This window comes from Equus quagga, chromosome 5, assembly GCF_021613505.1.
Source record: "Equus quagga isolate Etosha38 chromosome 5, UCLA_HA_Equagga_1.0, whole genome shotgun sequence".
Classification (NCBI taxonomy): domain Eukaryota; kingdom Metazoa; phylum Chordata; class Mammalia; order Perissodactyla; family Equidae; genus Equus; species Equus quagga.
The window spans coordinates 129,996,461-130,008,616 of NC_060271.1; the positions used below are offsets into that span (position 1 = coordinate 129,996,461).

The 12,156-nt window shown below is 45.5% G+C and overlaps 1 protein-coding gene across 1 annotated transcript in view; it reads right to left on the reverse strand.

The window, feature by feature from the left end:
• Window positions 1-12,156, reverse strand: part of LPIN1 (lipin 1) — a 127,902-nt gene that overhangs the window by 46,935 nt on the left and 68,811 nt on the right. Inside the window, exons 3-7 of the mRNA XM_046661858.1 lie at window positions 10,372-10,572; window positions 9,498-9,593; window positions 6,518-6,825; window positions 4,762-4,887; window positions 2,588-2,692 (exon numbers count right to left, since the gene is read on the reverse strand). Of these exons, the coding sequence (XP_046517814.1) occupies window positions 2,588-2,692; window positions 4,762-4,887; window positions 6,518-6,825; window positions 9,498-9,593; window positions 10,372-10,572 (836 nt within the window). The remainder of the gene's footprint in view (window positions 1-2,587; window positions 2,693-4,761; window positions 4,888-6,517; window positions 6,826-9,497; window positions 9,594-10,371; window positions 10,573-12,156) is intronic.

Below are 12,156 nucleotides of genomic sequence, written 5' to 3' on the forward strand. Positions count from 1 at the left end.
GACCTCGCACAGTCTCTGAAGTCACATCTCATCAGCGCACTTGGTCTCATTTAGCTGTTGAGTCAGATTTCAACCCCAACTGAATACAAGCTTCCTGCCAGGATGAGAGCTCGTGGATGATACTTAACTTGTATCAAACAAACAGGGACCCTTAACGGCTGAAGTGGTCCTCGATCTCTTTAGTCAAGTCCTTGGGACCTCCTTCACGTCACACTGACATGTACACAGGCTGGTTCCTTCTCCCTTGGCGCCCACTGTCCACCAAACCACCTCACTGGCACGCTGCTACAGAGCAGCCCTGTTTCAACTGTTTCACCAGTCCGTGGAGAGGAGGATCCTGAGATAGCATACCGCCAGAGGGTATACAGTGGAACACCTCTCCCGACACACACACACACATTTCTGCCCTTTAGGAAGTACAGGTGTGCACCACATAATGACATTTCAGTCAACGACAGACCATATATATGACAGCGGTCCCATAAGATTAGTACCACACAGCCTAGGTGTGAGGGGACTATATCATCTCAGTTTGCGTAGGTACACTCTCTGATGTTTGCACAACGATCCACTTCTCAGAACGCATCCCCGTCATGAAGCAACATGTGACTGTAGTCCCACGAGAAGGAATACTGGGCACTCCGCATATCTGAGTGGCAGAGTGTCCATCCCCTTGCAACCTCTCCTGCTTCCTCTAGTTCCATGATTATGCTTTTCTCCAAAGGGTCACTGCATTTCTGGCCCTGAAGCGTCCACAATATGTTCACTATCAGTGAAACGTGCAAAGGGAATGTGGAGGCCTCCGGTGTTCCTGCAACCGTGACCTGAACCCAATCTCCCTCCAGGGCCATCACGGAAAAGTCCACAGCAACTGGCTTCCTCCCGCAACAGCGCTGCCCGCAAACCTCAAACCATTTGTTTAAAAAGCTCCCGCTGTTATATTTTACCGCATAAAAATACAATTTATATTTTCTTATAAATTCTTTGGAACAATAAATTATCTTACCCACTGCACTAAATTAAGTAAAGCCCTTTAGATTACGCTTGCTCTGGAGGAGGGGGTCAGCAAACGTTTTCCGTAAAAGGCCAGATAGTATTTCAGGCTTTGAGGGTTATGCGATCTCTGTCACAACTACTCACTTCTGCCTTTGTAGCTCAAAAGCAGCCACAAACAGTAAGTAAACAAACTGCCTGTGCTCCCAGAAAACTTTACCAAGACAGATGGGGGGCCAGGTTTGGCCCACAGGCTGTGGTTTGCTTGAGCCCTACTCTAGAAGAATGCGTATGTTGAACACAGCTCTCTGGCAACACCTCCCAACACCAGGATCCCTGATATTCTGACCCTCTGACAAAAGCTGTGAGCCTAAGGTTTCCACAGAGGCATTCAGGTTTGTAAACTCCTGTTCATAAAGAACCAAGCCCCGTGTGAAACCACAGATGGAAGCTCCCCCATCACACTCAATATGCCACCACAGCAAACACTGGCCCCTCAGGCCACACCTGCCCTCTCAACAGGACTCTACACCAACACATGTGCACGTGCTGCGACTCCTGAGGGAATTCAGATGACAGAGATGAATTAGGGAAAAGACTCTCGATGCTGAGTGTGACTGATGAGAAAGATGATTCCAAATTTCCCATTATTAGATATTAGACTTTTAAGATCAAGGGTTGTTCAAAAAAGTAAGTTTACAAGGTCACTGACTGATTTTCATAAATAATGCACTGATTAGCCATCTAAGAGTTTTCAGTATTTTTGCCAGTCCCAATTAGGCAATTAGTTATAATTGCTCACACTTAGTTTGCTTCATTTAAAATGGCCTTTCCTCTGCACATGTGACCTCTGAACGAAGCACTTCCAAAGATTCAGTTCTCTCATCAAAAGAAAGACAGTTCCCATGTAGAAATTAATCAAGGCTTCATTTGCTGGAGTTCATAGAGTTCACACGTCTGTAAAGTAGGCAGGTCAAAGTGCGGAAACATTGAGGGAACCAAGGCAGAGATCTGGACCACCCATCAAATGAAAGATAAACCTACGATCCTAAGCCTTAACACCCATCCTACGCGATTCTCCAAAATTCTTTTCCAGAAATGCCTGGAAATATCTGATTCCGTTACTCAGAAAGTCTCGTGAGCTATTGAAAGAGTTGGAATAGCTTCGTTACACTAAAGTGGCACGCTAAAAAAAATCTCGTAAACTCATTTGTTGAACAACCCTCGACACAAAGCAAAAGATCACATCCCCCAACTTTATTCCATTATTCTGTTTTTCAAAGCACTCCACAGAACTAGGAAGAATTATATGCTTACCCCTTATTTCCAGAGAGTCAAATTTAGCACTTTAAAAAATTATAATAATCTACGAATGCTTAAAAATGAAAGGAAAATAATGATTTATACGTGTTTTCTTCACAAGTAATTTGGTTAGTAAAATAGATTTCTAAGAGTTAGATTAAAATTTTCACTTCATATTTTCAACACGTATTTTCTACATAAGTAATTCGGTTAATGGTAAAACAGATTTCTCAGAGTTAGATCAAAGTTCTCATTATTGAAGACAGCCAAGCGGGGAAAGGAACCTCTCTACCTGTCTGAAGCACGGAAGTGGGAAGACTGTGGAGGACAAGAGCTAGAAAGACCTCCCTCGGCCGCAACTGCCAGATGGAGGTGAGTCCTTTTGCAATCTAGCGGGCTACTGGATACCACGTGATAGACATTAAAAGAAAGAAAAGATCACAGGTCAATTAAATTAAATGAAACTTCATATAAATTATTTGACTACTCTCAACAATAACGTTTGTAAAAAGATGAACATACGGAGGCCGCTGACAACAGCAGAGCACTACGTGTTGAAATCACTAAGAAATCAACAAGAAAGTTCTGAAACACAAAAACAGGAAACTGCCCAAAGACCCATTTCACTTTCTATTTCATCCACATGCCCACAAAAGATTGTTTTCATGGTCAGAATTTTTTCTGGCCAGAATTTAGTGCTTAATCAAACTACAAACTGCAAAGATTTGATAATGTGTGCTATCAATTGTCCCTTTAAAGAAAATACATAATTCTAAGTATGTGAATGTATCTATTTATCCTAATTTGTAATTGCATTCGACAGTGGTCAGATCCATATAATCTGACACGGTCATTATTCTGGATTCATAAAGCAAAACGTGAAAGAAATAAATTCAGGGTTGTGTTTAAAACATTTATTTTAAATTCTTAAAATTAATGTAGTGTTTCAACAGATTTTTTCACTTATTAGTGGTTTCTAACTATTCCACATAATTTTCTCCCTAAAGTGCTGTGTTTTTCCCTCCTGAGGGTGTCTCTCCACAGACCTATGGAGAGAACATATGAGGTTCTAGAATGGTCTCGTAGCACGGTCCAATGTGACAGCCACTAGCTGCATGTGGCTACTGAGCACTTGAAATGTGACTCGTTCAAACTGAGATGTTCTGCATGTATGAAATACACAAATTAGTGTGGAAACAAGAATGTGAAATATCTCATTAATAATTTTTTTAAACTGATTACTTGAAATGGTAATATTTTGGATATACTGGATCGAATGAGATACATCACAAAAATTAATTTCATCACTTCCTTTTTTTACTTTTTAAGGATGGCTACTAGAAAATTTAAAATTACGAATGCAGTTAGCACAATGTTTCTATCAGACAGAGTTGGTCTGAAGACAGACAGACCTCGAGGAGGGGGCTTCACAGGCCCCCACCCCACTCGGGTTGACTAACAGTTACTGTCACAGTCCTGGCTGGAAACCAGGCACGTGACATATGTGACATATCTCTTTTTCTCCGACCTCAACAGAGTACACACCGCTGACTGTGCTGTCTCGTTAAGATTACTCTGGTCAAACTGGAACCAGGCGGAGCATCTGGATCAGACTGGTTTTAGGCAGGAAGCCTAGGAAACCTCTTTCCATCACTACCACACCCCCGAGCCTTTGGAGACATTTTTTTCCCAATGGCCTTCTCTCCACCATGAACTGTTAATGCCATGGATACACTCTCTAGCTCTTTACGTGCTCTGGCTCTCTAGAGGCCACAAACCATAGTATCTAAGAATTTTCTGCTGTCCAAGAAGCAATTTCTGTTCCAGTGGGGGTGATCTCGTCCCTGTTGAGAACACACGATTTAGGTCTGTCCCCTCCCCGGTTCCTCTGAAAACTGCTCGGAAGGGCTCCCAGAGCCTCACAGGTGTCACCGACTTAACAGTCTCTGGAGTTGTCAGGAGGCAATCTACATTCTGAGCAGTTCAGGTTCCCCAAGTTTACCCTGGAACTCGAGAAAAATAAACATTCTCGAATTGAGCAGCATGGATTACGTGTGAGGAGAAGGCGTCACTCTAACAGCCCCGAAGGACCTCGGTGGCTCTGAAGCCACCTCTCTGGGTCTGAATTTTACCTAAGGGCTGAGTCTCAAGAAAGGCGCCACCACCTGTTCTCTCCTGTGGACAAGCAGCATTACGTAACTTAAGGAGCAGTTTTCCTGTCCACGTCACCTCAGGAGCTGAGAGCCCCATCTGCAGTTCCATCATGATGTTAGACAGAAGTTCATGATCTGCACATGATCTGTTTTTAATCCTGTACCTCCTACTTTAAATTGCATTTTTTCTGGTCCTAGTTATTTTCATTTTTATCTGTATTTCACTATTTTGTTAAACACGCTTCCTCTAACTGACTTCAAATCCTCTGGACCAAGACAGGTGGACACACACATACACACACCAGCAACATACCTGGTATTGGGGGACCACTCTCTATCGGAATTAGGGTACGATGCTGACTGAGGATAAGTCATGACCGGGGAGAGGTTTTCCTTAGGGATATCTTCTTGGAATGGAGGTATATCATTAGAAAGAGTTCTGGAGAAAAAAATATGAAAGTCAAACAATTATTAGCGATAGACGCATAATAAAGACAAGTTTCCATTTTTTCTTGATTATCTCTAAGTGCTTTGTAGATTGACACCACCTCTGTTTAAACCACCCAGGCTTACTCCAGGCAGTGGAGAGGAAAAAAGTGAGATACAGTCACACAGAAATGTATTCTGTGTTCATGCTTTGGCTGAATTATAAATGCAAAATTATTGCGTTCAAGTATTTGGACCTAGACACCTGCACATGAGTACATTGCTTGTTACTTACATCGTAGCACCTTATATAGTCACTACCTTTCACATTTAACCTCTCAAAAGCCTGAGAGGTAGATCGGGCCCAAAACTGGACCCAGGGGGCTATAAAACCCTTGCCATGCACGGGTGGAACTGCCAAATAACACAATGACCACACACAGATAACGTCTTATCAAGCAGAATAAAATGATCTAAACCAAATGCATCTTCTAATTATGAAATGATTGCAAATCTACCTTGTTTCAGGTATAACACCCTCATCACAAAACATGATTCACTATTTCACCCATGCAGAGGCCATCTGTCCGTATTTTTGATGTTACCTGAAATATCTCTAAGTTTGGAAATTAAAAGCCACAAGGGAAGGTAATGTACGAAGCCCAACCACCCAGTCTGAGCCTGCAGCAGAGCAGAGGCTGTAGTTAGGAAAAGTGACACTGCCAATTTGCCTTTATTTTTAGCCAGGAAAAAAAATCCTCTTCTGAATAATGAAGCAGGAAGATACCTGATGTTCCTTACCCCTTCTTAACACAACACGGAAACAATTACCAAAAGTTACACTGAATTACACACAAATCTGAAACATCAAACACTCTCTAAAATGAGTTTGTCTTTTAAAACTGGCATTTTTCACCAAAATAGTAATACAGAGAAACTTCACCACACTGTTAAAAGCAAAGGAAAATAGAACAGATGTCCATTAAACTTTGGGCCCGAGCACAAGTGAAAAGGAGCAGTCTGTCGCAGACCAGCCCCCAGCTGAATCAGCCCACCTGCCATGTACACAGTTGGTGCTCAAGTAAGAATAAATAGGTTCTGGGGCTGGCCCCGTGGCCGAGTGGTTAAGCTCATGCGCTCCGCTGCAAGCAGCCCGGTGTTTCGTCAGTTCGAATCCTGAGTGCAGACATGGCACTACTCATCAAGCCACACTGAGGCAGCGTCCCACATACCACAACTAGAAGGACCCACAATGAAGAATATACAACTATGTACCGAGGGGCTTTGGGGAGAAAAAGGAAAAAAAATAAATCTTTAAAAAAAAAAAAAAAAGAATAAATAGGTTCTGAATAACAGTTTCATGCATGAAGTATTAGTTTGCTCAGTTCCTGTCTTGGTTCTGTTCTGGAACCATTATGTTATCAGCCTAAGAGGTTTGGTGTGTTACCAATGATCTCTTAGCCATAAGCTACACCAAATCTTCATGCAACTTTAAGACTGGGTCTGCATGACTCCAAAATTCAGTCTAAAATGCTTTAACAGAAGATTAAGAAATTCTAGGGGGAAAAAGCATTCATAAGAACCATCTTACAAAATTAATGCACCCAATTCCAGTAGAGACCCCGCCTTCCATTCACACTTACCTACTGCTGTCCAGCGGTTCTGTCTCCTCATCTGAGCTCATCTCTATGGGAAACATGTCTTCATCTTCAGATGTGTTCATGTCGTCATCTCTTTTCAGGGTGTCCAGCTGGGATTTTCTCCTCCTTTTTCTTCTCTTCTTCCCTAAAGAGCCACCTGAAGGGGTCTCACTGGGAGGTAAGACTTGGGCTGATGTGTTGGGGTCCAGGCCTCTTATCCTGTCTACAGAGTTCCTTTTCAGCTGGCACTCCATTCGCGAGGCTCCCTCTGACAGGATAGGGGAGGTGGCCAGGTGCATGGGGATCACTTCCTAAAGGACAGAAAATATTTTCAAAAGAGAGTCTTGCTAATTTGGGTTTAAGAAGCAGGACGATGCCAAAGGCCAGTGTTAATTTAGGGGCCCAAGCACTCCTCAGGGAGGCCCACGCGGGGCAGTGTCACAAAACATCACAGCCACAGTGGTCTGGGGATGTGGCTGCCTAATGTGGTGGAGGATCACAAAGTCAACAATTCATTAAATGCCATTTTGTACTGAATCCTGCATTTTCATAACTATAACAGAGTGAGGTAATTATCAGTGTGTGTGTGTGTCTGTGAAAGAGTGAGCAAATGCCTATGTGTGTGCATTTTTAATACGCACTGCATTAAGACAATAATAATTTTTTTAAAAAAAACGGCTGACAGTCCCCATTCGCCTGCTGCACAAGAGCACGTCCAGGTATGCGGCTGTCGAGTAATGAGATATTGATCCTCTTCTTAAAAACAAAAGGAAAAAACACACGGCCTGTCAATTTAATGGTTGCTTGATTACCAATCATTTTATTAATGAATGACGTGTTTATTATGAGAAACCTGGTAACAAGAATATACATGAGAGAGTGGGATACACAGAAGCTTGCTGCTGACGGTTGGAAGTGGTTTAGAGAACATCCAACGTGCTACACGGATCAAATCCACATCTGAGGGGTGGAGCCTTAGGCTGGAAGGGATGTGAGAAGCCATCTCACCCAGCTGCTCAGCTGGGCCAAATGAATGAGAAACGCAGAGTGCTCACAGTGACTCAAGAGCAGAGACGAGTCCACGGACTGAAAAGAGAAGGGCACACCTCCGCAGATGCAGGGGAGACGGCATCGTGTGGCAATCTGGTGATGCAGGACACAGGCTCCCAACCTCCAGCAGCCTCCCAGGGACAGTACGGGGATCTGTATGGCAGGACATACTCTGGCCTCTGAGGCCCCATCCTACCCACAGGCACCCTGCAAGGCCAGCCTAGCAGGCCCACCACGGTCTGCGGCTCCCACACCATCCTCTGAAACTGAAGCTACAGGCCTTCATTTTAGAGCCTGGAGCTACTGAGAGCTGATCCTTTTCAATCGGGCTGTCTTCCCGTAAAGGGGCTGGTTCAAGTGCATTTTATTGAGGAATCACTAAATCAGATCCCTTCAGAGTAGCTTACTCAGTGAACGAAAGTCAAAAAAAAAGATGGTTTGTCTTAAAAGAAAACAGAGGGGTATATCTTCATGACCTTGGACGTGGCAAAGGATTCTTAGACATGACGCCAAAAGCACAGGCAACCAAAGAAAAAATAGATAAACTGGACTTGATCAAAATTTAAAACTTTTGTGCTTCGAAGGACACCATCAAGAAAGTGAAAAGACAACCCAAACAAAGGAAGAAAATATCTACAACTCAGGTATCTGATAAGGGACTTATATCTAGAGTATACAGTCAACTTTTACAACTCAATAAGAAAAAGACAAACAACCCAATGAAAAAATGAGCAAAGGATCTGAATGCACATTTCTCCAAAGAATACATAGAAATGGCCAATAAGCATATGAGAAGATGCTCAGCATCATTAGCCATTAGGGAAACGCAAATCAATACCATAATGAGATACCACTTCACACCCACTAGGATGGCTAGAACCACAAAGTCAGATAACAAATATTGATGAAGATGGGGACAAATCGGAACTCTTGTGCACTGCTGGTGGGAATGTCAAATGGTACAGCAGCTCTGGACAACAGTGTGGCAGTTCCTCAAATGTCAAATGCAGAGTTAGCACCGGACCCAGCAATTCCGCTCCTAAGTATATACCCAAGAAGAACGAAAACGTATGTCCATGCGAAAACCTGCACATGAACGTTCACAGCAGCTAAAAGGTAGAAACAACCCAAGTGTCCATCAACACATGGAAGCATAAACAAAACGTGGTACGTGGATATAATGGAATACTATTCGGCTATACAGAGGAATGAAGTCCTGACACACGCTACAATACGGATGAACCTTGACAACACTGTGCTACGTGAGAGAAGCCAGGCACAAAGGACCACATACTAGACGATTCCATTCATATAAAGGTTCAGAAGAAGGGAATCTATAAACACAGAAGGTAGATTAGTGGTTGCTTAGAGCTGGGGGGAAGGTCGGGGGGGTGATGGGCAGGTGATAGCTAAAGGGTATAGAGTTCTTCTTAGGTGGTGAAAATGTTCTAAAATTGACTGCAGTGATGGTTGTCATATCTGTGAAAATACTAGAAACCACTGAATTATACACTTGAAATGGATAAATTATATGGTATGAGAATTATCTCAATAAGGTTGTTAAAATTTTTAAATAATTAAAAATAACAGTGATTTTGGTCACTCACTGAACAAAATTAGAACATCCAGCCATTTGAGGTTTCACACACCAGTGTGACTTGTATGCTTTGGGCAATGGTTCCGGCCAGTGTGATTCGGTTCCTCTGTCTCTCCCTGGAAACACTGAGCCAACTGAAGCAGGCCAGGACTGCCGAGTCTGGTGTGGACACAGTGCACACCCATCCTGTCCAGTAAACAGCCCCTTTTCTCTGCTGCCTTTGTCCACACAGCCAGGCAACAGGACGTCTCCACACACACTTCCGCTGTGTCTCCTAGATAAGCAGGGCTCAACGCTCAAAACTAGGAAGTCAGCTTGACCACTAGCCTTCCTTACCTGATCATTATCAGTCTCTTGAACAAAAAACGCTTCTCCATTATCTCCCAATTTCATGTGCAAATCCACAGATTCCCCATTGATTTCTATGTCAACCTGAAGGAAAAAGAGACATTTAAGAAAACAAGGAGCTGCCTTCTTAACTAGACACCTCATGGGGGATGGCCACGTCTCTACATGCTTAATCTACATATTTAATGACACACATCCCAAAAATATCTCACAATTCCACATCTCAGTCGGTGGATCTGGTCCTACATGCTCTTCCCCATCGAGAAACGAAGTCTATTCCCCCTGCCCCTCTGCCCTGGGCTGGGGTAGGCTTGCAATTGCCCCAAGGAGTAGAGCACAACAGAAGGGACGCTATGTGCCCTCCCAGGCGAGGTCAGAGAAAGAACACAGCGCCTCCTGGCTCCCTCTCTCTGGAGACGCTCACCCCTGTAGCCAGCCGCCACGTTTGGCACCACATGAGACCACGTACAGGTGCCCAACAGCCTCCACTGTGCCCAGCCAAGAACCACAGGCATGGGAGTGAGTGCGTCTGGAAGAGTCCAGAGGACTGAGCCTCCCAGCAGAGGCCCCAGACAACAGAGAGCAGAGGCAACCCAGCCCCACTACGCTTGGTCTGAATTCCTGACCCTTAGACCCATAAGCTTAATAAATGGTTTGTGCGACTCAATTCTGGAGTGATTTATACAGCTACAGTAACTGGAAGAATGTGAATTCATAATTGTCAACTCAGTGAAAAGCACTTTCCACGGAGAGCTTCACTCTGGGTCTGCGAGAAGCCCTGGATATGTGAAGCCACAGAAACACGATGAATCCCCCTGAGGAGAGAACCTGTCCCCCAGGTCACTGCGTCCTCCGCTCTTACCACTTTCTCTCGGGAGCGCAGGACCCCCATCTTCCCAAAGCGGACGTGGAAAGGGGAGCACTGAAGGCTCCCGTTGGGTTGGCGCACAACGATGATATCGATGCATCCAGACAGGGTGGCAGGATTCAAGCCCTTGTAGAGTTCCTTCACGGTGACAAACACCTGGCCCGCCAACTGCCCCACGTAATTCATGGTTTGAGCCTAGAAGACAGAGACACAGACATAACACACACAGACACACAAACAATTAATTGGGGGAAGCTCACAAGGAACTCCCCGTCATTTCAAAAGCCTCTATTACACGTTTCACTTTCACACCTTGCTCAGATCATTCTGTTGCACTGCCAGAGGCTCCACCACACCCACCCCCACCAGCCACCTCGCCCACCCAAACAGCAAGCCCACCAGTCTCCACCCTCGCAAGGTCCAGCACAGATGCCCCAGGACCAGAAAGCCCCATCGCAGCCGGCACTGGGCCCCTCCACTCTGAGGTCCACGGTACTTGTTTATACCGTCCTTAGGGCTCTCGCCACCTGTGCCTTCCTCTGTCATTATGTGTGGGTTTTATAACCAAATCTTAAGACCCTTGAGAAAAGAGTCTGTATTTTTTACCTCTTAGTATCCCCCACAATTCCAAACAGAGTAGGTACTTAATATTATTAGTTGAAAAAAAAAATGACTATTTTTCCTTGAGAAGCAAACAAATGACTTTTATTCTGAACAATTTCCATCCTGGTCCTTGGCGGCCTGCCCAATTCTCTCCCATCACTCCAGGCGATATCTGTGCTCTGCTTCAGTCTGGCTGCCCAGTTGATCAATGGAAGGTGACTCAGCAAATATCCAGGGTGTCTATTCTAGAAAAGGCCTGGTGCTGGCGACACAGAGACACCAAACACACAGTCGCTACCCTCTGAAGGGACTCAGAGGCACGTGAAGGAGAGAGAAGTAAGACACAATCACTAAGCTACAGGCCTGCGTTGCTGCATCTGTTTTAAGTAAGTGCTAAGGGAGTTCCGACCAAGGCAGGAGGAGGACGCAGCACAGAGCAGCTGGCACTCGGCGCGCCTGGAGGAGAGCTGACGGTTTTTAGGATGGAGAAGGTGGACAAGCGCCCTGCAAGAGGAGAGGCACGTGCAAAGGCACAGAGAGGGACAGTGCCTGCAACCGAGACCATGCAGGGGAAGGACGGAGAGGTGAACCACGCCAGGAGATTCAGACGGCGCTAGGCAGCAATGTGAAGCCCCTGGAGATTCGGAAACAACAAAATGACAATTCAATCCTGATTTAGAAAGAGCATTGTGGTAAAAAGGTAAAGATGGGCAAGAAGAGAAGGTGAAGGCAAGAAGGCTAGCTGGTGGCTGTTGACGATGGTGCAGTTGAGAAACGATGCCAGCCTGAAAGGAGGCAGTGAAGCAGCAATGGAGGCAAAGGGACAATCCGAGGGACATCCAGGTGCAGTCACGGGAGTCTGAGCTGGTGCTGTGCTCTGGCTCCGACAACCATCTCGGCACTGGTCCACACCTGCCCGACTGCCCACCTGGGCACAGCCCGCCCTCCGGCTCCACTGTCTGGCCCTGTCACCTGCCCTGATGTGACTTGGACACCTCAGATGGGCCCACAGCACGCAGGTCTTCGTCTCCCCCCTGCAGCCTTCCTCTGGCCACTCCTTCCTCTTGCTCTGCTTCACTGGGCCGCACCATCCACCTCTCACCTCCCTCCGGGATGTGGCCCTGCTCACTGGTCCTTCCCCCCCCCCCCCCCCCCCCCCCCCCCCCCCCCCCCCCC